The sequence below is a fragment of the Theileria annulata genome, chromosome 2, assembly GCF_000003225.4.
Source record: "Theileria annulata chromosome 2, complete sequence, *** SEQUENCING IN PROGRESS ***".
Taxonomy (NCBI): domain Eukaryota; phylum Apicomplexa; class Aconoidasida; order Piroplasmida; family Theileriidae; genus Theileria; species Theileria annulata.
In genome coordinates this window covers 1,856,547-1,882,868 of record NC_011099.1, presented here as the reverse complement: position 1 = coordinate 1,882,868, position 26,322 = coordinate 1,856,547, and the positions used below count along the sequence as shown (strand labels likewise).

At 32.9% G+C, this 26,322-nt stretch overlaps 13 protein-coding genes across 13 annotated transcripts, besides 3 other annotated features; 8 read left to right on the top strand and 5 right to left on the bottom strand.

The window, feature by feature from the left end:
- Positions 1-68: 68 nt before the first annotated feature.
- Positions 69-1,446, top strand: TA12310 (vacuolar ATP synthase, putative; the record flags this gene model as incomplete). The annotated part of the gene is made up of 2 exons (XM_947577.1): positions 69-769; positions 951-1,446. 2 exons carry the CDS (start codon positions 69-71, stop codon positions 1,444-1,446), a joined length of 1,197 nt encoding a protein of 398 aa, XP_952670.1.
- Positions 1,447-1,730: 284 nt separating this feature from the next.
- TA12365 (thioredoxin, putative) lies at positions 1,731-2,180 on the top strand (the record flags this gene model as incomplete). Its single annotated transcript, XM_947576.1, has 1 exon — positions 1,731-2,180. The coding sequence occupies one exon, from the start codon at positions 1,731-1,733 to the stop codon at positions 2,178-2,180; it is 450 nt and encodes a 149-aa protein (XP_952669.1).
- Positions 2,097-2,165: a sequence feature (1 probable transmembrane helix predicted for TA12365 by TMHMM2.0 at aa 123-145).
- Positions 2,181-2,596: 416 nt separating the features above from the next.
- Positions 2,597-2,683: a sequence feature (Signal anchor predicted for TA12420 by SignalP 2.0 HMM (Signal peptide probability 0.183, signal anchor probability 0.644) with cleavage site probability 0.044 between residues 29 and 30).
- On the top strand, positions 2,597-3,437 carry TA12420 (yippee-like zinc binding protein, putative; the record flags this gene model as incomplete). The annotated part of the gene is made up of 4 exons (XM_947575.1): positions 2,597-2,772; positions 2,963-3,063; positions 3,251-3,318; positions 3,366-3,437. The coding sequence occupies 4 exons, from the start codon at positions 2,597-2,599 to the stop codon at positions 3,435-3,437; spliced, it is 417 nt and encodes a 138-aa protein (XP_952668.1).
- Positions 2,609-2,677: a sequence feature (1 probable transmembrane helix predicted for TA12420 by TMHMM2.0 at aa 5-27).
- Positions 3,438-3,884: 447 nt separating the features above from the next.
- TA12525 (Theileria-specific hypothetical protein family member, putative) lies at positions 3,885-5,843 on the bottom strand (the record flags this gene model as incomplete). The annotated part of the gene is made up of 1 exon (XM_947574.1): positions 3,885-5,843. The coding sequence occupies one exon, from the start codon at positions 5,841-5,843 to the stop codon at positions 3,885-3,887; it is 1,959 nt and encodes a 652-aa protein (XP_952667.1).
- A 1,414-nt stretch (positions 5,844-7,257) lies between these two features.
- Positions 7,258-9,108, bottom strand: TA12580 (Theileria-specific hypothetical protein family member, putative; the record flags this gene model as incomplete). The annotated part of the gene is made up of 1 exon (XM_947573.1): positions 7,258-9,108. The coding sequence occupies one exon, from the start codon at positions 9,106-9,108 to the stop codon at positions 7,258-7,260; it is 1,851 nt and encodes a 616-aa protein (XP_952666.1).
- Positions 9,109-10,522: 1,414 nt separating this feature from the next.
- Positions 10,523-12,562, bottom strand: TA12635 (Theileria-specific hypothetical protein family member, putative; the record flags this gene model as incomplete). The annotated part of the gene is made up of 1 exon (XM_947572.1): positions 10,523-12,562. The coding sequence occupies one exon, from the start codon at positions 12,560-12,562 to the stop codon at positions 10,523-10,525; it is 2,040 nt and encodes a 679-aa protein (XP_952665.1).
- A 604-nt stretch (positions 12,563-13,166) lies between these two features.
- TA12690 (histone deacetylase, putative) lies at positions 13,167-14,507 on the bottom strand (the record flags this gene model as incomplete). The annotated part of the gene is made up of 1 exon (XM_947571.1): positions 13,167-14,507. The coding sequence occupies one exon, from the start codon at positions 14,505-14,507 to the stop codon at positions 13,167-13,169; it is 1,341 nt and encodes a 446-aa protein (XP_952664.1).
- A 773-nt stretch (positions 14,508-15,280) lies between these two features.
- On the top strand, positions 15,281-17,209 carry TA12695 (prolyl-t-RNA synthase, putative; the record flags this gene model as incomplete). Its single annotated transcript, XM_947570.1, has 5 exons — positions 15,281-15,332; positions 15,419-15,466; positions 15,620-16,305; positions 16,532-16,763; positions 16,845-17,209. 5 exons carry the CDS (start codon positions 15,281-15,283, stop codon positions 17,207-17,209), a joined length of 1,383 nt encoding a protein of 460 aa, XP_952663.1.
- A 395-nt stretch (positions 17,210-17,604) lies between these two features.
- On the top strand, positions 17,605-19,209 carry TA12750 (uncharacterized protein; the record flags this gene model as incomplete). Its single annotated transcript, XM_947569.1, has 3 exons — positions 17,605-17,647; positions 17,930-18,873; positions 19,054-19,209. The coding sequence occupies 3 exons, from the start codon at positions 17,605-17,607 to the stop codon at positions 19,207-19,209; spliced, it is 1,143 nt and encodes a 380-aa protein (XP_952662.1).
- Positions 19,210-19,587: 378 nt separating this feature from the next.
- Positions 19,588-20,598, top strand: TA12805 (serine/threonine protein phosphatase pp-x isozyme 1, putative; the record flags this gene model as incomplete). The annotated part of the gene is made up of 2 exons (XM_947568.1): positions 19,588-19,728; positions 19,825-20,598. 2 exons carry the CDS (start codon positions 19,588-19,590, stop codon positions 20,596-20,598), a joined length of 915 nt encoding a protein of 304 aa, XP_952661.1.
- A 287-nt stretch (positions 20,599-20,885) lies between these two features.
- Positions 20,886-22,021, bottom strand: TA12910 (histone h3-like, putative; the record flags this gene model as incomplete). The annotated part of the gene is made up of 2 exons (XM_947567.1): positions 20,886-21,856; positions 22,018-22,021. 2 exons carry the CDS (start codon positions 22,019-22,021, stop codon positions 20,886-20,888), a joined length of 975 nt encoding a protein of 324 aa, XP_952660.1.
- A 756-nt stretch (positions 22,022-22,777) lies between these two features.
- On the top strand, positions 22,778-23,918 carry TA12915 (cytochrome c oxidase subunit, putative; the record flags this gene model as incomplete). Its single annotated transcript, XM_947566.1, has 3 exons — positions 22,778-23,205; positions 23,357-23,640; positions 23,818-23,918. 3 exons carry the CDS (start codon positions 22,778-22,780, stop codon positions 23,916-23,918), a joined length of 813 nt encoding a protein of 270 aa, XP_952659.1.
- Positions 23,919-24,362: 444 nt separating this feature from the next.
- TA12970 (aspartate aminotransferase, cytoplasmic, putative) lies at positions 24,363-26,146 on the top strand (the record flags this gene model as incomplete). The annotated part of the gene is made up of 4 exons (XM_947565.1): positions 24,363-24,511; positions 24,689-24,932; positions 25,128-25,547; positions 25,721-26,146. The coding sequence occupies 4 exons, from the start codon at positions 24,363-24,365 to the stop codon at positions 26,144-26,146; spliced, it is 1,239 nt and encodes a 412-aa protein (XP_952658.1).
- Positions 26,147-26,322: the final 176 nt, after the last annotated feature.

Below are 26,322 nucleotides of genomic sequence, written 5' to 3'. Positions count from 1 at the left end.
TTTAAATTGTTTATTATTAATTTAAATAGATTTTAATAATTTATCGCATTAAATGAGCTGTAATTGTGATGAAGAAGGAGATTATTGATGACTGTTGGCTGGTATCAAATTCTGTCAGAAACTCAACTTCGACTGATGAGATTTATACGTTGTTGAAGAAGCATTTGATGAAGCACAACACAATTCACGACATCGGCATGTTTAACGTTCCATTTGACCTTCGTTTCAAGTCCTTTGACTCTCTTTTGACATGTGCTGACGAATTGGAGAAGGAGGACCAATCTGTTGAATCTTCTCTCAAAAGGGCCAAGCAATTGGCTTTAGATATCAACCCATCTGTTGAGTTAAAGGTTCATTACGACGGAAGGCAGTACTCTCTTTCCAGCTATGTAACTAAATTTGTTTGGGACGACCGTAAGTTTCCCAAGTACTTACCAATCACCGAAAACTTGAAAAATTTGTCACAATTGGTTCATAAGTTGATGGACGACTTGATTCTCAAGTCTGTTGCCTACAACGAATTAAAGTACAAGCGTAACAGTGTTAACAGTAGCACTGACGGTAATATTCAGTTCAGGGATCTTGTATATGTAATTACCCCTGAGGTTGTTGAGAGTCATGATGACTTCATGGAGACAAACCACTTGACCACGGTTGTAGTTTACGTCCCAATCAGTTCACAGGATGACTTTCTCAACACTTACATGACTTTCAGCGATAACGTCGTACCAAATTCAGCCAAACACATAAACTTACCTAAATCCACCAAGTTACATACTATTCATCTATATACTCTTAACTATATATTATACTATAATTACACCATAAATAAGTTAATTTACTTTAATTACTATGTTTAAAATACTCTTGTCTAAAATATAATGAAATTAAGTATAAAATATAATGAAATTAAGTATAGTTAGTATAGTTTATTAATCTGTATTGTTCAGATCTGGAGGAATAATGTTATGGCGTGTTTTATTATTTAAATCAAGTGTTGAGAAGTTCATTGAGTCGTGCAAATCGAACGGATACAACGCGAATAAATTTGTTTATTCTGAAGATCGTTACAGGCAGTTACTGGAGGAACAGTCGCGTCTGGAGACTGATACACAGCGTCAGCAAGCTTTCCTTTCCCGCATCTATGATGTAGCTCACTCTGACATTTTCATTTATTGGATACATCTAAAGGCAATGAGAATATTCTGCGAAAGCGTTTTGAAGTTCGGATTGCCTGTTCAGTTTGCCTCATTTTTTATCTTTCCGGTCAGTTCGAAGCAGGAACAATTACACAAGATTTTGTATGAAATGATTCCAAAATACTCAAATTCAGAACAGAATGCAGGTAATGCCCCGGTTTTTGAACCAACCCTTTCCTTCTCCTCATATTTCTACCTACACTTTATTCATTTTTTACATCTTTTAAGCAGTTTTATACTATCATAGCTAATTTACATAGTTTTTGTATTGTATATTATAGATGTGAAGGAGAAGGATTCTGAGAAGTGTACTGATACTTCATTTTTACCATATGTTTTCTTATCATTCAAATTTTCTTAATTTTTTCACATTATCTTACTTTTATTTTTCATGCTATTATTATACTATCATACCTTCCATATTATGTATATTATCCGTTTTATATATTATTTGTATCATTGTGTATGATTGTGTAAATTGTTATGGGATTCCAATCATAAACAATATAAATCATATTAGTATATAAAGTAATGATGAAAAATATATGTAATATCGGTTTGGCTAAGGAATGCCACAATTTACTCCAAAAACGTTTCTTGGTTCGTGTTGTGGAGTCGGCTGACGATTACAAGGCGACAATACTTCAGGATAAATTAGTGCTGGCAAAGTTTAGTGCCAGTTGGTGTAAGCCTTGTCAGAAAGCTAAGCCAGTGATTGAAGAACTCAGTAACGAGCTTCCTCACCTAAACTTCATCGATGTCGATGTTGATAATCTTCCTCAAATTGCCGATGAAGAAGGAGTCAAAACCATCCCATTTTTCAAGTTATTTAGAAGTGGTAAACTATTAGATGAAGTTACAGGTAATCTTCTATCCCTCCTTATTAACACCAGTTATTTATCCAGATATCAATTTACATTAACAACACAATTATTTATAATCCATCTAGTTGTAATAATCTATTTTACAAATAATATCTAAAAATAGATAAATAGGCATAATTATGTTTAACTGAGTAAAATACACTAAATTCCAAATTATTGCCAACTAGTTTAATTTCCTACTATAACCACCTCAAATATCATAGATGCTATTGTTATATAGTATATACTAATATACATAATATTATATGCATTGTTGTAGGTTGTGATAAAGCTCAATTGAAAGACTTAATATCAAAGCACAATAATTCTTAATATTATATTTCATTTTATATACTGTCTCATTATTTTTGTTATTGGCATTAGTTTTATTTTAGTATAATATTGTGATACAATGTTTTTGTTGCCTGACATGATTAATTAACGTTAATTCATTTTTAATATTACCTAATAGTCTAAAACCGAATTAAATAAATAAAGTCATGGGAATTTTACATAAATATTACCTTGAAGGGGATGATATTTACGAGTATTTTTTTGTCTATTACGTCACATTATTTATTTACCTTTTTAGTTACAATTAGTATAATCTTTCATAGATGTATTGATTGCGGAAGTCATTTGACAACCTCGAAGGAACTAGTTTCTACCAGTTTTAGAGGTAGAACTGGCGTTGCATGGCTCTTTACCAGGTACCGCATTGTGTTCAGGGAATCTTTGTCACCATTTCAATTTCTCCCTTCTTACTACTCCAACATGGACAGCTTATTTACTTATTTATATAATTCTAATAGAACAGATTGCACTAATACTATGGATATTTAGCTACCAAACCCACTATTGAGTACGACCATCAGTTTAGAGATTAATAGTTTATTTTAGAGTCGTGAATGTATCTGAAGGTCCCTTTGAAGAGCGTATGATGACTACAGGTCAACATACAATTGTTGATATTTATTGCAACGACTGTGGAGCCAATTTGGGTACTTTACCTGTTTCGGGACGAACCCTTCCCTTCACTTAGTTTTACATGCTTTTTTTAGTTATTCCTAACTCCATAAGCTTTTCACTTTATATATCAGTTACAGTCATTTCTTGATAAAACCATCTAATCATGCCATGTTTAGTAATATTATGTATCTTATGTTCCTAGCTTTAATATTTGAATAGGTTGGAAGTATGAGGAGGCAACTGAGGAATCACAGAAGTATAAAAAGGGCAAATTTATACTAGAAAAGGTTCCTCCTTACACTATTCATATTTCAAGACATCTAATGAGTTTTAGGCATTATTGAAGAATAACAACCCAAATTATTCTAGTAGTGTTGAAGACGATAATGAAGTCACTGATGATTAATTTTAAAACCAATTCGAACCACTAACCACGGTTATTTGGTTAAACTCATTTTAATAGATTTACCATTTATTTTATAATAAAATGTCACAAATACATATTAACTAAATATTAATCTATGTAATATGACTAGTTATTGAGTTTGGTCACATTAGGTATAATATTTTGTAATGAGTAGATATTTTACTCTAATATATAATAATTTCTAGTAAATTATATTAAATAGTATAGTATAATGTAAATTAGTGTTAATATGAGTTAGCAACTGTGTGCCCAGTACAAGTGTATTGAGACTGAAATTTTAGAAAACACCTGGACAAAACCCTTCGGAGAACTATTTTACAGTTTGTGCCTAATTTGCGATTTTAAATCACTTTAGGAGCTGTAACAAATAATTGGTTAAAGGTTTCTTAATTATTATGGTTTCTTTATTTTAATTTTCTAGTTGCATTAATGCTGGTTGGTTAGCTGATTCTGGGTCTTCAAAATAAACTCAATAAAGTAAACACTCTTTGTCAAAACATCGAACAATAGCCAAACTGAATGCTCAATGCCAAATTCCTTAAAATACTGAACATAATCTTTGTAACCTACACTAACAGCGTTACCGAGATCAATTAAACAAAATGAACTGAAAAAATCAAAATTGAAATCCATTCTTGATTGTTTTCCCGAATTTTTATTAATTACCTTTAATATATCAGTACTTAGCATCTTTGTTGAAACATCAGTCCACTCCCGAGTATCTGATGGCTTGTGGTAGAATTTCAATGTATTATTCTTCAAAAGAATTATTACCCATTTGACATTATCATCAAAATAAAAGTAGACTTCTTTTGCCAAGAGTCTATTTTTCTTCTTTTTCCAAATCACTTTCTTATCATCTGTTACTTTATCGAAAAGAGTGTGTTTCGGGCTCTTATAAAAAGTAGAATCTTTGTAAGATTGACGAATAAATTCAGAAAGCCTTTCATTAATATCCAGTTCCACATATTTGATCAGTGGTTCATTTCTGTCACAATTGTTAACACTTTCAGTTTCAAATTTCTGTTGATTTTCTGGAGATGAAGAACCATCGGAATTTGAATGTATAGTGATTGTAGAATTTGTATAACGGTCCCTTAATTCATTTGTTAATTTTTCAGAACTATTTCCTTCATCCATTTCATTAGTTTCATGGATACTACTAATAAATTCTCCAATATTTTCCAAAACTGGGATATCTTCTTCTCCACGCTTCTCTACATCAGATAGCTCATGTCCCAACTGAAATCGGGCTAAATAATGGTTTATCTTAACCTGATATAGATGAGGTTTTATCTGACAGGTTAACAAGTCAACTGATAAAAATAATGGATAATTACCATTATCATTGAAAACAAGTGAATCTTTGTAGATAATCTTTTCCATCAGGTATGGCATGAAGATTATCAGAAAATGCTCATGGAAATCAGTAAGGAACTCGAATACTGGATCATGATAATGGTTTTTATTTATACCAATTAAATCATTGAAATTGAAGTTGTTTGGGACTATTTCCCATGTTTTACTCCAATCTGTTCTCTCTAATGAAACCAATGACATATCATTTAATAATAAGAAAGCACAATACTTATCACCTTCATTGTACAATAGAAACTGTTTTACATATTTTGACGAATTATTTGATTTCCACATTAATTCATTAGCTTCTGTTAATTTAGATATACCAAAACCTTTCTTTGGTTTAATTATGTAATTATCTCCATGTACGACATCAACCTTGTCTAACGGTATATCATTGGTATCTACTGAAATTAATTCAAAATTTTCTGATTGGTGTGCATCATCATTAGTAGTTTTATCAGAACCTTTGGTAGTTCTATTACTAAATCCAACAAATCCACCCAGATAGTCTAAAACTCTATTGGGTATACCATCAGTTCTGTCGGGCATGTTCTTTAGCCTCTCAAAAGCATCAATTGTGGATTCAATGATAAACTTTTCAATTCCCTCTTTAACTTTTGGGTCATTCGAAGAATGGATGTCATAGGAAAAATTCTGGTTAGTTCCAATATGTGTTTGTTTAGCAAAAATAGTTGCATATCGAGGGTCAACTCCAAAATCCAAACTGAGTTGAGGTAGAATTGAACGGGATTCTGGTATAATAATAGTTACATTTTGAGCCTCGATTGTGGATGTCTGGCTAGAATTAAGTGAATTTGAATTTGATTCATCAAGAATAATTGGATTTTTTACAATGATGGTTAAACCCTGGTTAGAATTATCTGAATTTGAATTAGATTCATCAATAATAATTGGATTTTGAGCAATGATGGTTAAATCGTCGTTAGAATTAGGTGAATTTGAATTGGATTCATCAACATGTGAATCGATCACAGAGGAAGAAATTTCTTGATCTTCAGACATTATCTCGATTTTTCTATTAAGATTCTTAACAGTTGAGATATTTGATAGTTTTTTGATGTTTAAATTCGTTCTATTAAGACTATTTACAATCCAAAATTTTTATTAAAATAGTAGGATAATTTTTAATATTTTAAATTGTTAAAGATTAATTATAATACTAGATCTAGAATTACCTGCCCTACATCCTTTTAGGATTTTCCCCAAACCCCTTAATTATATCAATTATCCATGTTTAATTTATGTTTTACAAGTTTTCTTACTCTTCTATTAATCTTAGTTTATAACTAGTTATATTTTATTTTGTTCAGGATTTCCAGTTTATCTTAATATCAGATTATCTTAATGGCCTATTTGATTCCACTTATATCGTCTGCACATTTCCATTATATACAGTTATCCAAACTTATCTTATTTTGTACTACTTATTCTATAATTTATTCATTGACAATTTAATAAATAATCCAAATAATCACCATAAAAATCTAGTCCTTTATGTTTACTTGTATTTTACACATTGGAATTCTAATACTGCAATTATAGACCTTGATATAATACATAAACTATGATTAGTATATTGACATTGATTATATTGAAAAATAATGATTACAATGGAATGGACTCGTCTCTATCTGGCAAGTCATAGAATTCACCCTTATTGTCCCTCCTTCTAAGTCTATGGGTTGTCATTAAAGATACACGCTTTCTTGTTGACAAAGTAGTGATACACCTCCCAAAACCAAATGTCACAAATACATATTAACTAAATATTAATCTATGTAATATGACTAGTTATTGAGTTTGGTCACATTAGGTATAATATTTTGTAATGAATAGATATTTTACTCTAATATATAATAATTTCTAGCAAATTATATTAAGTAGTATAGTATAATGTAAATTAGTGTTAATATGAGTTGATATTTTTCAAATGATGGAATCTCGCTATGTGGAGGTTAACAAATTTTCAAATATTAATTTAACAATTATTTATTTTCTACTCTGAAATTATATTAGTTGATTTCTTAAGCATGATTGAATGATAGTGACAAAACTACCACTAATTTATGATAGACTTAATTCCCCACCTAATACAACTAGTCAACAATAAGACACAAATTAGCATTACAAATAACTATACTATTAATTGTAGAATTATCAAAGTCTAGTGAATTATATTAAGTAGTATGGAATAAAGTAGTAAATTAATGTTAATATGAGTTACCAACTGTGTGCCCAGTACAATTGTATTGAGACTGAAAATTTTAGAAAACACCTACTCCACAAAACCCTTCGGAGAACTATTTTACAGTTTATGCCTAATTTGCGATTTTAAATCACTTTAGGAGCTGTAACAAATAATTGGTTAAAGGTTTCTTAATTATTATGGTTTCTTCATTTAAAATTTCTAGTTGCATTAATGCTGGTTGGTTAGCTGATTCTGGGTCTCCAAAATAAACTCCATAAAGTGAACACTTTTTGTCAAAATATCGAACAATAGCCAAACTGAATGCTCAATGCCAAATTCCTTAAAATACTGAACATAATCTTTGTAACCTACACTAACAGCGTTACCGAGATCAATTAAACAAAATGAACTGAAGAAATCAAAATTCAAATCCATTCTTGATTGTTTTCCCGAATTTTTATTAATTACCTTTAATATATCAGTACTTATCATCTTTGTTGAAACATCAGTCCACTCCTCACCATCTGATGGCTTGTGGTAGAATTTCAATGTATTATTATCCAAAAGAATTATTACCCATTTGACATTATCATCAAAATAAAAGTAGACTTCTTTTGCCAAGAGACCATTTTTCTTCTTTTTCCAAATCACTTTCTTCCCATCTATTACTTTATCAAATAGCACATTTTCATTGGCCCTGTAATACCTAGAATTTCCATCTGCTATTCTAAAATAATATTCAGGATCTCTTTCATTAATATTAACTTCCACAATTTGAATCTTTATACCTTCAGTGTCACAATTGTTAGCACTTTCACTATCAAATTTCTGTTGATTTTCTGGAGTTAAAGAACCATCGGAATTTGAATTTTTAGTGGTTGGTGATTTTGTATAACCATCGCTTAATTCATTTGTTAATTTTTCAGAACTATTTCCTTCATCCATTTCTTTAGTTTCATGGATACTAATAAGTTCTCCAGTATTTTCCAAAACTGGGATATCTTCTTCTCCACGCTTCTCTAAATCAGATAGCTCATGTCCCAACTGAAATTGGGCTAAATAATGTTTTGTCTTATTTTGACACAGATGGGTTTTTATCTGACAAGTCAACAAGTCAACTGATAAAAATAATGGATAGTTACCGTTATATTCGAAAACAAGTGACTGATTGTAGGTAATCCTTTTTGATGGGAATGGCATGAAGATGATCAAAAAATGTCCAACGAACTCAGTAACGAACTCGAATATTGAAGCACCACAATCGTTATACTTTATAGCATATAAATGTTTGATTTTAAACTTGTTTGGGGCTGTTTTTCTTTTCCATATTTTAAGCCAACGTGTTCTCTCTAATGATACCAATTTCATATCATTTAATAATAAGAATGCATAGTACTTATCACCTTTATTGTACAATAGAACTTGTTTGGCACATTTTGAAGACTCATTTGATTTCCATATTGTTTTTCCCCCATCTGTTAATTTAGATATACCAAAACCCTTCTTAACATTCAATGTTGTATAGTTATCTCCATATACCACATCAACTTTGTCTAAGGGTATATCATCAATATTTACTGAAATTAATTGAACATTTTTTTCTGGTTCGTGTACATACTCATTAATATATCTATTTTTTTTAAAATATGAATAAGCAATATCATTGCTAATTATACTCTTCCTATTTTTAATGCCTTTTGACCGAAGATAATCCAAAACATCATCGGGTATACCATCAGATCTGTCGGGCTTGTTTATAAACCTATCAATTGCATCAATTGCCACTTCATTCATAAAATTTTCTATTGTCTCATTAACTTCTGGATCATTCGAAGAATGAATCCGAAATGAAAACTTCAGGTTAGTACCAATATCTATTTGTTTGGCAAAAATAGTTGCGTTCTGAGGAATGATAGTTGACCCTCTAAATGGATTTAGCAATCTTGAATTTGATTGTCCAATAATAGATAGATTTTGAGCAGTGATAGTTAATGCCTGGTTAGAATTAGGTACATTTGAGTTGGATTCAAGTACGTATGAATCGATCAGAAAGGAAGAAATTTCTTGATCTTCAGACATTATCTCGATTTTTCTATTAAGATTCTTAACAGTTGAGATATTTGATAGTTTTTTGATGTTTAAATTCGTCCTATTAAGACTATTTACAATCCAAAATTTTTATTAAAATAGTAGGATAATTTTTAATATTTTAAATTGTTAAAGATTAATTATAATACTGGATCTAGAATTACCTGCCCTACATCCTTTTAGGATTTTCCCCAAACCCCTTAATTATATCAATTATCCATGTTTAATTTATGTTTTACAAGTTTTCTTACTCTTCTATTAATCTTAGTTTATAACTAGTTATATTTTATTTTGTTCAGGATTTCCAGTTTATCTTAATATCAGATTATCTTAATGGCCTATTTGATTCCACTTATATCGTCTGCACATTTCCATTATATACAGTTATCCAAACTTATCTTATTTTGTACTACTTATTCTATAATTTATTCATTGACAATTTAATAAATAATCCAAATAATCACCATAAAAATCTAGTCCTTTATGTTTACTTGTATTTTACACATTGGAATTCTAATACTGCAATTATAGACCTTGATATAATACATAAACTATGATTAGTATATTGACATTGATTATATTGAAAAATAATGATTACAATGGAATGGACTCGTCTCTATCTGGCAAGTCATAGAATTCACCCTTATTGTCCCTCCTTCTAAGTCTATGGGTTGTCATTAAAGATACACGCTTTCTTGTTGACAAAGTAGTGATACACCTCCCAACACCAAATGTCACAAATACATATTAACTAAATATTAATCTATGTAATATGACTAGTTATTGAGTTTGGTCACATTAGGTATAATATTTTGTAATGAGTAGATATTTTACTCTAATATATAATAATTTCTAGTAAATTATATTAAATAGTATAGTATAATGTAAATTAGTGTTAATATGAGTTGATATTTTTCAAATGATGGAATCTCGCTATGTGGAGGTTAACAAAATTTCAAATATTAATTTAACAATTATTTATTTTCTACTCTGAAATTATATTAGTTGATTTCTTAAGCATGATTGAATGATAGTGACAAAACTACCACTAATTTATGATAGACTTAATTCCCCACCTAATACAACTAGTCAACAATAAGACACAAATTAGCATTACAAATAACTATACTATTAATTGTAGAATTATCAAAGTCTAGTGAATTATATTAAGTAGTATGGAATAAAGTAGTAAATTAATGTTAATATGAGTTACCAACTGTGTGCCCAGTACAATTGTATTGAGACTGAAAATTTTAGAAAACACCTACTCCACAAAACCCTTCGGAGAACTATTTTACAGTTTGTGCCTAATTTGCGATATTAAATCACTTTAGGAGCTGTAACAAATAATTGGTTAAAGGTTTCTTAATTATTATGGTTTCTTTATTTTAATTTTCTAGTTGCATTAATGCTGGTTGGTTAGCTGATTCTGGGTCTTCAAAATAAACTCAATAATGTAAACATTTTTTGTCAATACATCGAACAATAGCCAATCTGAATGGCCTGTTCCATATCCCTTAAAATACTGAACATAATCTTTGTAACCTACACTAACAGCGTTACCGAGATCAATTAAACAAAATGAACTGAAGAAATCAAAATTCAAATCCATTCTTGATTGTTTTCTGAGGTTACTATTAATTACCTTTAATATATCAGTACTTATCATCTTTGTTGAAACATCAGTCCACTCCCGAGTATCTGATGGCTTGTGGTAGAATTTCAATGTATTATTCTTCAAAAGAATTATTACCCATTTGACATTATCATCAAAATAAAAGTAGACTTCTTTTGCCAAGAGTCTATTTTTCTTCTTTTTCCAAATCACTTTCTTCCCATCTATTACTTTATCAAATAGCACATTTTCATTGGCCCTGTAATACCTAGAATTTCTATTAAATTTTCTATTATAATATTCAGAACGACTTACATTAATATTCAGTTCCACAATATGAATCTTTATACCTTCAGTGTCACATTTGTTAGCACTTTCACTATCAAATTTCTGTTGATTTTTTTGAGATGAAGAACCATCGGAATTTGAATGTTTAGTGATTGTAGAATTTGTATAACGGTCCCTTAATTTACTTGTTAATTTTTCAGATGAAGTAATTCCATCCATTTCATTAGGTCCATGGATACTACTAATAAATTCTCTAATATTTTCCAAAAATGGGACATCTTCTTCTCCACGCTTCTCTACATCAGATAGCTCATGTCCCAACTTAAATTGGGCTAAATTATGGTTTATCTTATTTTGACACAGATGAACTGTTATCTGACAAGTCAACAAGTCAACTGATAAAAATAATGGATAGTTACCGTCGTCATATTTGAAAACAAGTGAATCGTAGTAGGTAATTTCGTTTGAAATGAATGGAATGAAAATGTCCAAGTAATGCTCATGGAAGTCAAGTGCAAACTTGTCTTGTGAAAGTAAATAACCATTTTTCCTTAATATATTCAAATGATTGAAATCAAACTTGTTTGCCACTATTTTCCAAGACACATTCCAATCTTTTCTCTCTAATGATACCAATGACATATCATTTAATAATAAGAATGCATAAGACTTTTCACCTTCATTGTACAAAAGAAACTTTATTACATATTTTGAAGATAAAATTGATTCCCAAATTAATTTATTAGCTTTTGTTAATTTAGAAATACCAAAACCCTTCTTTGCTTTAATTGTTGTGTAATTATTTCCATATACGACATCAACCTTGTCTAAGGGTATATCTTTAGTATCTACTGAAATTAATTGAACATTATTTCTTTGTGCATCATCATTAGTAGTTTTATCAGAACCTGTTGTAGTCCCATTTTTACTCATTTTTGATACCAGATAATCCAAAACATCATTGGGTATACCATCAGTTCTGTCGGGCTTGTTCATTAACCTCTTAATTGCATCAATTTTGGCTTCATTCACAAGCTTTCCAATTTCCTCTTGAACTTCTGGATCATTTGAAGAAAGAATGTCATAGGAAAAATTCTGGTTAGTTCCAATATGTGTTTGTTTAGCAAAAATAGTTGCATATCGAGGGTCAACTCCAAAATCCAAACTGAGTTGAGGTATAATTGAACGGGATTCTGGTGTAATAATAGTTACATTTTGAGCCTCGATTGTGGATGTCTGGCTAGAATTAAGTGAATTTGAATTTGAATTTGATCCATCAAGAATAATTGGATTTTTTACAATGATGGTTAAACCCTGGTTAGAATTAAGTGAATTTGAATTTGATCCATGATGAATAATTGGATTTTGAGCAATGATGGTTAAATCCTCGTTAGAATTAGGTAAACATGAGTTAGATTCACCAAGAATATTTACATTTTGAGCAATGATAGTTAAACCCTTGTCAGAATTAAGTGCATTTGAATTGGATTCACCAACATGTGAATCGATCACAGAGGAAGAAATTTCTTGATCTTCAGACATTATCTCGATTTTTCTATTAAGATTCTTAACAGTTGAGATATTTGATAGTTTTTTTGATGTTTAAATTCGTTCTATTAAGACTATTTACAATCCAAAATTTTTATTAAAATAGTAGGATAATTTTTAATATTTTAAATTGTTAAAGATTAATTATAATACTGGATCTAGAATTACCTGCCCTACATCCTTTTAGGATTTTCCCCAAACCCCTTAATTATATCAATTATCCATGTTTAATTTATGTTTTACAAGTTTTCTTACTCTTCTATTAATCTTAGTTTATAACTAGTTATATTTTATTTTGTTCAGGATTTCCAGTTTATCTTAATATCAGATTATCTTAATGGCCTATTTGATTCCACTTATATCGTCTGCACATTTCCATTATATACAGTTATCCAAACTTATCTTATTTTGTACTACTTATTCTATAATTTATTCATTGACAATTTAATAAATAATCCAAATAATCACCATAAAAATCTAGTCCTTTATGTTTACTTGTATTTTACACATTGGAATTCTAATACTGCAATTATAGACCTTGATATAATACATAAACTATGATTAGTATATTGACATTGATTATATTGAAAAATAATGATTACAATGGAATGGACTCGTCTCTATCTGGCAAGTCATAGAATTCACCCTTATTGTCCCTCCTTCTAAGTCTATGGGTTGTCATTAAAGATACACGCTTTCTTGTTGACAAAGTAGTGATACCACCTCCTTCGTCGAATATTTGTTTTTGAAGATCCTCATCTACATCATCGTCCCGAGTAAGGAAGTCTGCAGGTACGTGTGCAAACTGAACACCGGGAGATTTTTCTACATACCTCAGGTTGTCCAGAATCTTCACTTTAATCTTGTCGAGGTGTTCCTTCGTGTTATAGTTGGTCATCTGTGACGGAGTCAGGTGGAGCTGGAAGTCTGGAGCGTAGTAGTCATAGTAATCATTGAGAGATATTTGGTTTGACATATCTGTATGTTTGTTGAGAATAACACCAGTTTCATATGCCCAGCATCGAGCAACGTTTCTTATTGTATAACCACCACCTCCCAAGACCAAAAGAGGAATATTAAGTGATCTAACATATTGTACACAGGCCGCGTGGCCTTTGATGGTTAGATTAAAGCGCCCCAGGCGATCTCCAGTAAGAGAGTCTGCACCGCACTGTAACACTATAGCGCCCGGACAGTAAACTTCTACACACTTTCCAACCACAACTTTGAAAAGGTCTACGAAAGATTCGTCGTCAATTCCGTCGTTTAGAGGCACGTTTACAGAGTAATATTTACCCGAGGATACGCCAACATCAGTCACATCGCCGGTGCCAGGGAAAAAGTTTCCGAATTTGTGGAAACTTATTGTCATAACACGATGAGTAACATAAAAGGCTTCTTCGACACCATCACCATGATGTACATCTATATCAATGTACATCACCCTTGCGTGGTATTTAAGAAGCTCCAGGATGCCCAGAACAATATCGTTTAGATAGCAGAAACCAGATGCTTCAGATCTCTTAGCGTGGTGCAGACCCCCAGACCAGTTAACGCAAATATCAGCTTGTTGATTGTTCAGCCGGTGTGCCGCGTCGATAGAAGCTCCAGAACACGACTGCTGGAATACGTATAAACCGTCGAAAACTGGGCAGTCTGTCGCCTCTCCCACATTAAATCTCTTCAACTGGTAGGTGAAGTCGCGGTAATTTTCGGGACTCACACCCGAGAGAAAATGGACGTATTCGGAGTCATGGAATGAAAGAAGCTCTGGCTCTACAGCCTTGTGAGGTCTAAAAATTTCCATGTGTCTGTACAGGTCATAGCTGAGCACCAATGCGTGGGCCATTCTAATTCTCTGAGGTTTCATCGGGTGACCAGGCCCGTAGTAAAAACTGCCAACATCGGGGTCATAAAAATATGATACACGCTTTTCCATTACGGAGCCAATGCCTCTTCTCCAAATTTTCCTGCAACTACTATACTTTTCACTACTTATACTAATTTATGCTTGGAATATTCCCTTTAGGTTTGGTATTAGTTTGTTTCAGAAAAATAAATACTCAAAATCTCCACAATACATAAAACAATAGTTAAAATAAACAATCAAGCCCTAAGCAATTAGTTTATGTGCTGAAATAATATTTTGGCTGAATAGAAAATGCTAAAACAGGCGACCAACACTCTAGATAGGAATAAATTAAATATAAATTAGGACTGTAGTAACAATAATAAATTAAACTAACCCTGAATAGTGTAAAATTAAGTCAAAAGTAAGGAAAATTATGGATAAAATAGAACGGCGTGGTGAATAACGAGTGAGAACCAATTCTTATAGCCAAAAAGTAGTAAAATAGATGGAGAAATTTCTAAAATTAGTAAAATTTAACAGAGTTGGGTTAAAATAGCTATGAATTCTCTGTGAATTAATTATTATGGGCTGGATGTCAATTAGTGTGAATTGTGTTTGTGAATAATGTGAAGGTTGAATTGTGCATTGTTGAAGATGGTTGGAATGTCTAGATAGATTTTTTAAACATCATCTTCTAGTGTTCGGAGCGCCAGAGAACGCGAAACGAATTGAAAGATAGAATAAACAAAAAAATTCAAAACGAATTTTTATTCTTTTTTAACATTATTTTATAGACATGGGGATACTTTATCATTTTAGTACTTTTTACACCTTTTTACAACCCATTCTCTATTTATTATATGTATTTTATTTTATTATTATTTTATTATTCTTATATAATAGATATTCACGGTAACTTCTCCTTCATTTCCCCCCTTACACATTTATGAATTTCTTCCCCTAGTTACCTTTGGTTTATTTCGTTAATTTATTTTTAGGCTACAAATACACTAATTTATATACACACTTTAATTATTACATCAAAGGTATTTTACACATTTTTTCTTCCTATTACTTTATCCATTTTTTTGATATTTTGCACAGCCTTAATACCAGTTATTCTCTAGGAGTATTTTTTCCGACAACATACACTATTTACCTTTCTATAGTCAAATAATTATATAAATAATTGTTTCTAGGGAACAACAACTTCCCATTAAAATCTCATGTAAATAGTGAACTTTTGGGTATTTTAAATCGACGTTCTAATACATTTAATACTAACCTCATTCTAACTGATAAATTACCAATTTCCTCAAAATTATCTTCCGGAATTTATACCACCTTACCACTGGGCCATCGCATTATCAACCGCATTAGCAATATATTTAATGTTGAATTGTACAAATTGGGTGCCGTTCAGCTGTCATTCCCCCTCTTAAACCCCGACAATGTTGTTTCAAACACTGGAAACACGGTGGGTGATAGTGAGTTATTCAAGGTATCAAGAAACGGTTCTTTAGAGTATAGGTTATCTGGAACCTGTGAAGATTTGTGTAACGTAGTGTTGAAAAATGAGTTGACTCCTTTATCGAAGCTACAACTACCAGTACTCTTGTATCAAATAAACACAAAATTTCGTGATGAATTAAGGGTCAATGAGGGGAAAGTAAGGCTAAGGGAGTTTTTAATGCTCGATCTATACTCTCTCCACTCCTCTGAACAATGCTCTGATAGCACCTATAGTTTAGTGCTTGAATGCTTCGTCAATATCCTGAGGCTACTGGGATTACAATTTACCACATTGAATTGTAATAGAAATAACATCTTTTCACACGAGTTAAGGGTACAGCATTCCAATAACCAAGATCAAAATTCAAATACGGTATTATACCATTACATAATATAAACATATACTTTAAAATAACCCTTAAATTATATTACACAGTATAATTAGTGTTATTCTGCATATAATTAGATTTTGCTCATAAGGAGGGAAACTAGATAATTAAGTAATCACTAATGTTTGGTGTTCTTTTGCCTTGATTATACATCTAGTTATATTATTTTTCAATATTTATTTCTATGGCATATTAATGACCTGGCTTTAGGAATTGGAGGTTGGTCATTTATTTAAGTTTGGTACACGCTACTCTGACACATATGGTTTGGAATATGAAGTATCCGGTAGAAGGAGGGAGAAGTTGTACATGAACTCCTACGGCATTGGTATTAATCGCCTTTTAAATGTGTTAATTAACAATTACTCGGATGAATTTGGAATTAAACTACCCCAACTAGTTGCTCCTTACGATATCACTATAATAGATTCCACTACCAAAGGTACTACTATATTAAACTATTTTTTTAAATAATTATATAAAGTTATAAATTCTTAAATTATGTAAAAAAATGTTGTACAAGATGGTTGGCAAATAAGTCGAGGATTAATGAAGAAGGGTTTGACAGTATTGTACGACGACAGAAATGATACGATAAAGAATAAGCTCTTAGATTCTAAGAGGATTGGGATTCCGCACATTCTCATTCTTGGCAATTCGTTAAATGGCAAAAACAGGTTGAACAAGAAATTATGGGAAAGCATAAACGAAAACTGTAAAATATCAAATTATTACAATTTACACCGAGGAGTGGAGAACATAATGTACAAAAATGATAACATAAATCTAAACAATTACAGCAATGTTCTAATGGAATATCATCCGAGAACAGCCAATTCCAGCTACATTATTAATCTTTCAAATTTCTTAAAACTTCTTAATATCTAATTTTACTTATTTACACCATTCAACTAACAATATAGGTTTAAACTGTATTTACTAATGTTTACTCGTAACAGTAATATATGGTTATTTAAGGAAAGAACCAAATTATAAAATTGGTAAATATGGAGTAAAAAATGTAGTTTGAAGAGTTTTGGTGAGTAAACAAAGCTGGAAATAAATAAATAATAGTGAAAGCAGTATGGTGGGTATGAGACTGCCACATAGCGAAAATAATAAGAACAAACAGTTAAAATTTACAAAAAAATTAAGTTTAAAATTATTTGAACCAAAACCTATTTAAAAGCAGTGATAGGACACTTTTAAACTTTGCTTCCAAAATGCCCCTTTTACACATTTACCAATCTTGCTCACAGTACTGAAAGAAGGAAACGTTAACAATGGGATCCTATAAATGGGCCGACGTTGCAAGCAGCGAATCATGTAAATTTACCACTCAACCTACTCATTTACCTATTTTTTAAATTATCCTTTACTATCTTGATCTGAATAATCAACCAATCTCATACCATACTAATTATTTATAAATATAATAACTGAGTTGATTATAAACTTTATTAGTTAAAATGATCTAAATATACATTAAATGCAATATATAGTAAAAAATATAAAATCCTCCCTTTCCTGTTGTTACTACTAACCGCTAACAATATATTGTACTATTAGTTTATAAATACGCTTATCGAGGAGTTTATTATGTCATAGGTGCATCATTTGGGCGTACGACACTGATGTTATTAGAGCGAGGTGAGCGTTATGGAACGAACAAGGCTTACCTGGACTGTTCAAACAAGTTGAGCGAGGGCGGTGTTGGTAAATCTTCGCACTTCATGTTCTTACCAAACGACTCTTACATTGACAAGAACTCGATCCCCGAGTTACACGAGAGTAAACTTAATCTCAACAAGATTAACATTAACGCTAACGCCGAGAACGCCGTCACCGTCAACAACGTGTTGGACGATGATCTCTTATCACCGCTCCTCTACACCAATTCTGACCTACCCCTCGATAATAATCCCAAGTCATTCGCCAACTTTTTAAACAACTCCACCCACACTCACAACCACGTCAACACAACCACCTCAACCAAGTCAACAGAACCTTCCCTAACACCACGTATAAAATATAGCAATAACACGACTAACACCAGTAATCCTAACACTAGTAATCTCACCCACAGTAATGTTAACTCTAATAATGTTAACCCCAATAACACTGTTAAGGCTGACAATGTGCGTAATGTAAATGATAGTTTAATAGAGGAAGATAATAATGGCAGTATAAGCAGTCGTGTTAAATATAAACACGCGTTGAACACCATTAATCACACAAACAGTAGGACTAGTGAGGAAAAGCCTTTGTTAGGTAAGACCAGTGTACAGAAGGGGTTTGTTGATAAGTTGTGTAAATCAGGCGAAAAGCGTTTGAACAGTAGTGTGGAAAACTATTATGACGAGGAGACGAATGAGATAATGAACCCAACAAAGAAGTTTAAGGACGGGATTAAAATGTCAAGGAAGGAGAAGGAAGAGATATCTAAGGTCCTACTCACCGAGCTGAACAAAAAATCTAAGCCCTCTCTAAACGATGATAATACTCGTTTTTACAGTCGCCTCAAAGATATCGCTATAGGAAAAGCCACCAAAGTATTTTTTAAATCAATACACCCTATTTCATCTGGCCTATTCGGGACACTTATATTTTGTTATATATTCTATTTATAACAATTTTTTTACCAGATTTTCAATTAAAATTTGTTAAAACTAGCTAACTTTAAAAGTATATAGTTAAGTAATTAGGAGATAGTGGGATTTAATATGTAACAGGGTTATCAAAACTATATAAGAATGGTTCCTAAGGATGAACGTGGGCCGGACGACCCGCAAACTCCAAACACAAAAAACGTCTCAGCATCTAAATTCAGAGCTATGTATCGTTCATGGAGGACGCAATTACACAAATTCGACAACCTCAAACATTAATCTCTTCTGAGCACTACCTAAACACTGTTTAATATAGTCGATTATTAATCATTTTCATTTTGTGTACTTTTATTCTATCTTAATTTATTTTAAGAACATTCTTGAGTTTTGAAAGTTAATTTCAACATTTTTGATGGACTGTTAATTGTATATGAATAATTTTAGGTGGGATTATTTATATTTTGAGGATCAATTCATTTTATTTCACACATTTAGTGGGTCAGTTCACACTTAATTGTGTATCATTTAGAGTTTAGTTATAATTTAATTAGAATTAATTTAGTGGAAACTTTAAAATAATAAAAAACATATGTATGGGGAATTTGTGTAATGAATTAGTAAACAAAGTAATGTATAATATGGGAAAATGAGGAGGAAATGAGTGATATAGATCGAGATATAGCTCAACTTAAGAAATGTGAATATTTGAGCGAAAACGAGGTTAAATTACTGTGTAATAAAGCCAAAGAAATTCTCATCGAAGAATCCAATGTACAATATGTCGATTCGCCAGTTACAGTACCCCGATACTAATATTTTTCACTTGTATATTTAGTTATATATTTGTCTAGTCTTTACTCTGGGGTTAATTAGGAAATAACTCCTTTCCTATAGGTTTGTGGCGACATCCATGGCCAATTTTATGATTTCAAAGAGTTATTAGAGGTGGGAAATGACATTCCTCAGACCAGCTACCTGTTTATGGGAGATTTTGTTGACCGAGGTTACTACTCTGTCGAGACCTTTTTGCTCCTGCTATGTTTCAAGGTCAGGTATCCTGACCGCATAACTCTTATCAGAGGGAACCACGAGTCGAGGCAGATTACTCAGGTGTATGGGTTCTACGACGAGTGTATCAGGAAGTACGGCAGCGTCAACGTGTGGCGTTACTGCACTGATATCTTCGACTATTTTTCCATAGGAGCTCTCATCGACAACCAGTTCTTCTGCATCCACGGCGGCCTCTCCCCCTCAATCCTCACCATCGACGAAATCAGGTGCTTGGACAGGAAGCAGGAGGTTCCTCACGAGGGTCCGATGTGCGACCTGCTCTGGTCAGACCCTGAAGCGATGGATGGCTGGGGTGCTAGTCCCAGGGGCGCTGGATTCCTCTTCGGCGGCGACGTAGTACGCCAGTTCTGCCACCAGAACAACATTCGAACTATCGCAAGGGCTCATCAACTCGTGATGGAAGGATATAAGTGGTGGTTTAACAAGAGCCTCATCACTGTCTGGTCAGCTCCCAACTACTGCTACCGTTGTGGAAATATCGCAAGCATAATGGAGGTGGATGAGAACTTAAACTGTAACTTCAAAAAGTTTGAAGCTGTTCCACCTGACAAAAGGGGAATACCTGCAAAAAAACCTCTACCAGACTATTTTTTATAATGTTTTTCTACCCTTTATCTCACATCTTAATTATCCTCCTTTCAAATGAACTTTAACGGTCAGCTAATCAAGTTTGTGTGATTGAGATTCGGCCGTTTTTACATATCTTATGCTTGACATACTATTTAATGTTATTTAGTAGTATTTGGGAGTTTAAATAGGTATACAATATATAAAACTAAAATATTGATAAATAAACAAAATTTAAGGACAATTCTTTGTACTAATAGAAAATGGCAAGGCAGCCTTTTAAAGATTAATGCTTAGAATAGGAATAAGAAAAAAGATCAGGGCAATATATTTGAGAATTCGTATTCTTGTCTTCCCCTGCAGAATCTTGCGAGCCTCATGTCATCTACTCTGAGTGTGATCCTCTTGGCATGATGTGAACAGGCAGTTGAGATTTCAAGTAGTTTGGTGATTTCATCTTCAGTGGCCACTTGGAGGGCTGCCAGAGCTTCTACTGTGAACCTGATTTGTCCTGAACCGGCCCACCAGCTTTGTGCGATTTCTCTAACGATTCTAGCGAAAATTGCTCTCGGGATAAGCATGTGTGTGCTCTTTTGGTATGCCATTATTTCGCGCTCAATACGGGTCAGGCCTTGGCGTTTCAGGGGTTTCCCAGTAGAATCGCGGCTCCTGCCGAACTTATATCCCTTAGGAATGCTAATTTCACCGTCCTTGTTATAATGCATCTTTTCCGATGGTCGAGGTAACATGCTGTTGATGCGGTATCGAATGAGTGCGTCAAACGCCTCCTCGCTCGTGAGCTTCTGTTTCTTATACTCTGAGATTATATGCGCAGGGTTCATTACTGGAGGTTTTGCTCCCTCCTGAACAGTTACTCTTTTATCCACAAGGTTAGTATGGGTTTGTGTTTTACGTACAACACTAGGGTGGGCAGACTTGCCCTTAATAACCTTCGGTCTTCCTCTCTTTTTAGTTTTCACCTCCGGTCTCACAATTGTCTCAACTTTATCAACATCATCAGCATAATCATTAACACTATCCAACGCACTTGTTTCAACTCTAATTTGGGTTAAATCATCAAATAATTCAGGTTGGGACTGTGAACTAAGTTGTGAGGGTTCGGTTCGGGATGGAGGTTGTGATAGTGTACTACGTTGAGATGGTTGTGATGATTCTGAGAATAAGTTTATCGTCTCTTCGGGTTTGTTGCCAAATTCGACATGGAAGTTTTCAAAATCGTCATCGGCAACTTCTTCAACCAATTCTTCATCTTCATCTATTTCCCTACCTATCAGTTTTCCACTGAGTTATCTTTTCCCTAACTACCTAACAAAATACCTTCAAAATTATCTAATTTTAGGAAAATAATAGTAATAAATAATGTTTAAGTGTGTTAGTGATAGAAACAACTGTATATAACTATTTAATAAGAGTGTGAGTAGTAGTAACTCATTATACTTGTAATAACGGATTGATCTAAAGGAGTATTTCTCAGATTCGATGGGCGATTTAGGTCGTCAGAGTTAGACGAGGGTTCAGGGGGATTTATGTCAAATTCGTTACCGTCTATGCTAATACTTTCAGGGCTGGATTCATCGAATATATCCACTTCTTCCCTATATATTCACCATTCATTACTATCTATCTAGTTATAGTTGATGTATACTAGTAACTATAGGAAAGGGAGAATTTTAAACTACAACACGATTATCGGTGAATAGTGTAATTTGGTCCCTTAGGGGTAGTTGGTATAGTTAGTAATAGATAGATAACTAAGTATGAAATGTGTATAATGTTAGGGTTGGATACATTTTTTAAAATATGATACATATTAAAAATTAAAAAATTAATATACAGAAAATGTCATTGATACAATTCTATTACAACTATTATATTTGATTTGAGAGGATAAATAGATTGGATCCCCATTAGTGCACAAATAATGTTGTTTAGACAATTATATTCATCCGTAATTTAATTTAATCTTCTCCTAATTTTTTATCTTGTTTCGTCAACACATTTTTGAACTTTTTAATATTTTTCAATTTTTTACTTGATTCCTTCACTTTTAACATCTACTACTCAACATTTTATTAACTCAATTCTCCATATTTTTGGGGGTGAAACCAAGGAAGCAGAGCTTACCACAATTTATTAATTTGACTATTTCTTTTGTGGGCATAAATGTTAGAATTGTTTGGATACTAATATGTTAAAACTGATTAGAATAAATTTCCAAAGTTATTCTCAGTTACTTCAAAGATGTCACTTGTTGGAGAGTAGGAGAGGCTACGTTCATTTTCATCGATCAAAATCACATGATTTTGAGCTCCCTCTGGACACTATGCCCAAGGACATTGACGCTTTGATGCGTTCTGACCCTCAGAAGATGGACTACTTCGGTAGTTACTGGTACTGGCGCATAAGAGGTGAGTCAACACTAATGGACACGGACACTCTTCCTCAAAAGAGCTACAAACAGTTGGCTAAGGACCTCGGGATGCAGGTCGTTTCCGAGCCCTCAGAACACATGCTGGGCTTACTTGAGTTGTATGAGTATTTGAAGACTTCTGCATTTGTTGGTCCTTTTGGTACTATACAAAATCCTGTATTAGTACCCTCAGTAATGACTGAAAGGTACTTATTTCAGTTCATACAATTCCTCCTACAGTCTACTCACTTTCACATATTTTACCGCCATATAGTTTTTAAATTTAAATTAATTATTTTAGTACATAGTTATCTATAGTTATGTATTTAAAGGATAATGAAGTTTAATATGTGATAGGGTGGTTGGATGTACCGGGGGGAGCGGTGAGCACGAACATGTTCCATTGTGGTTCCGATGTCGTGAGGGGTTTCTGTACCGTTGCGGAGAATGCGATCAGATTTTTATGCTCGTTAGAGTGCTCTATTCGTTACCAGACGGCGAAGATCCTTTTCCTCCTGACCCCGACGTCAACGACGTATTTGATAACGACATTATTGCCAAGGGGCATTTTAAATGGAATACTGGCGATTATCTCAAATGGCCTTTAGGAAATGCCACTTATAAACAGTTATTTTTACAAGGTACTGACTTTAGTTAAGGCAATTGATTCCCCTTCCTACTCAGTTTTAGTCATTTACCCATACTATATTTGGTTAATTATTACCTCATGGATACCACTTATATACACAACTATGTCATCCTATATTTGGGATGCTAGAAATGGATGCCTAGAAAACAGTTGGTAATGTAATGTGTAGGTAAATGGGGAAATGTACCAATGGATAATTACGAACCGGACACAAGTGATGTAGTTGATATGCAGCCGCTTCACAAACACAAACAATATTCACAACTCTAGTTCCTCTAACCCTTAATTTTATTATTTTACATTTCACCTTTCCCCCTCGCTATCCTACTATTTTACTCACAATTATATTATTGTAAAGGTTTGTTATCGGCATAATTTTATTAAGCGTTATAAAAATTCATTTTTTGGTGCGGTTGCGTTGGATCCTTCGATTGTAGTGATTCTAACACCGTGCACGTTTCAAATAAAATTTTATGTGTTTTTCTCTATTTTTTGTTTAATGTTTAATATTTAATATTTGTGTTAATTTTTACATTTCACACATTCTTGTCATTTTTCACCAATATTTATTTTTTTCGTACTTTACCGTCATTCTATCCCATTTCATATAACTTCTAATATTATTTGTAATACTAACAACTAAAATAATAATCACGACTGATTTGCTACTCTCGAATATAGCTGCATTACAAGGAAATAGCGTCATATTGGAACATGGGCTCATTTTTTGAAGATTTGGTGTACAAACCACTGGATTTAAATTTTGGCCCTGCAACACTAGCTCGAGCGGATCCTCATCCTGATAAGCTCGACCTTTCACTTGGAGTCTATCGTTCAGAACTGGGCAAACCAGTCCTTTTCAAGTACCACTCACCAATAACTACTTCCACCGCCATACATATTTACCTAGTTATTTCTAAGTCTATCAGCTATCAAATTTATTTTCAATTTGTGACTATTCTAGTGATTGTTTTTATAAATCTGAACGATTATAACTATATATAGTTAAGTACTATTTTGCCATGAAAATAGTCCTATAGTGTTGTGGCTGAGGTTCGTGGTATGATAGCCAGTGATAAGGCCCAGATGGAAGAATACCTACCATTATTGGGTAATCCGGACTTTTCTGAGGTTTCACGTGACTTACTGTTTAAGACTCCAGACACCGACGAGGCCGAGTACAAGTTACTATGTGAAAGGATCTGTTCACTACACACAGCCTCTGCAACCAATGGAATCTTTCTCGGCCTATTACTACTCAAATATCACATCAAGCTTGCAAAAGTACTTTTATCATCTCTACTGTTTAGTTATATACTATTAATGTTTACTGATAATGGCTAAGTTCATATTTTACACTATACACCATAATATTGGTAGTGTAAAATTGAAACTTTGTTCTCTTTGCCAGTAAACTAACGTATAGATATCTCTCCCATAGGGGATAAATAGGAAATGCTATGTGGAAAATGTATTTAGAGAACACATACAAGCAACCCTTGTTGGGTTGGTTATCCAACAATTGTTGATAATGTCGGATTAGAATATCATGAACACAAATATCTCAACTTTGTTGATTCAACTTTGGACCTTGAAGGAATATTATCATATTATGAGACTTTGGAAAGGGGTGACATTCTGTTGATTCAGGTATCGGGACATAACCCCTGCGGCGTGGATCCCAATAGGGAAGAGTGGGAGAGGATTGGCGAGGTGATTAAGAGAAAGGGCCTAATTCCATTTCTAGATATTGCTTACCAGGGTTATGCTTCAGGCGACATTGTTGAGGACGCTTACCCTATTAGGATGTTTGCCGCTTTAGAGGTTGATTTCTTTGTATCGCATTCATTTTCTAAGATGATGACCATTTATTCTGGTAGATTAGGGTGTTTGCACGTGGTACTGAGTCATGGCAGGTCGTTCCTGCTATTCCTTAACAACACTTGATTTAGATATATTTAGTTTTATTCTACTTTAACTATACTTAATTTACCTTTATGTATAATTTAGCATATTTAGTTATATTTAATTGTTAATTATAGTTATTGTAATAGTGAAAAATGTGTGATTAGGTTTTGGGGAGGAAAGATGAAAGATTGCGTGAGAATCTTATATCGAATTTGCGCCACATGGCCAGAGGAATTCATGGAACGCCTGTTCGTCTATACTCTGAGATAGCTCTCAAGATACTGACTACACCCTCGCTGAAGGAGAGGTGGCTGGAGGAGCTGAGGGGCGCATATATGCGCATCAAAAAAGCTCGCGAACTACTGTACAAGCGCCTCAACGAGCTAAAAGTTCCGGGAAAATGGGAACACGTAATTAACCAAAAGGGTATGTTCTGCTACCTTAACATATCCGAACGGCTAGTCCACAGGTTAAGGGAAAAGCATCACATTTACCTAATTTTCAATTCAAGGATTTGTATAGCGCAATTAAATGATAAAAGGGTTGAAATATTCGCCAAAGCTTTGAAGGATGTGCTGGAAAATGAATAACTTGGTCTGTTTCTGGAGCTATCGCCTACTTATCCATTACAATTCTACTCTATTCTACAAATTCTATATTATCCGTACCACTCATTTAATTGTTTACATTGTTAATTTTTGTTCTAATAAATTTCGTCAATTCTGAGTTTGATTATATTTTACTTAAGTTACCACTTTCTACATAA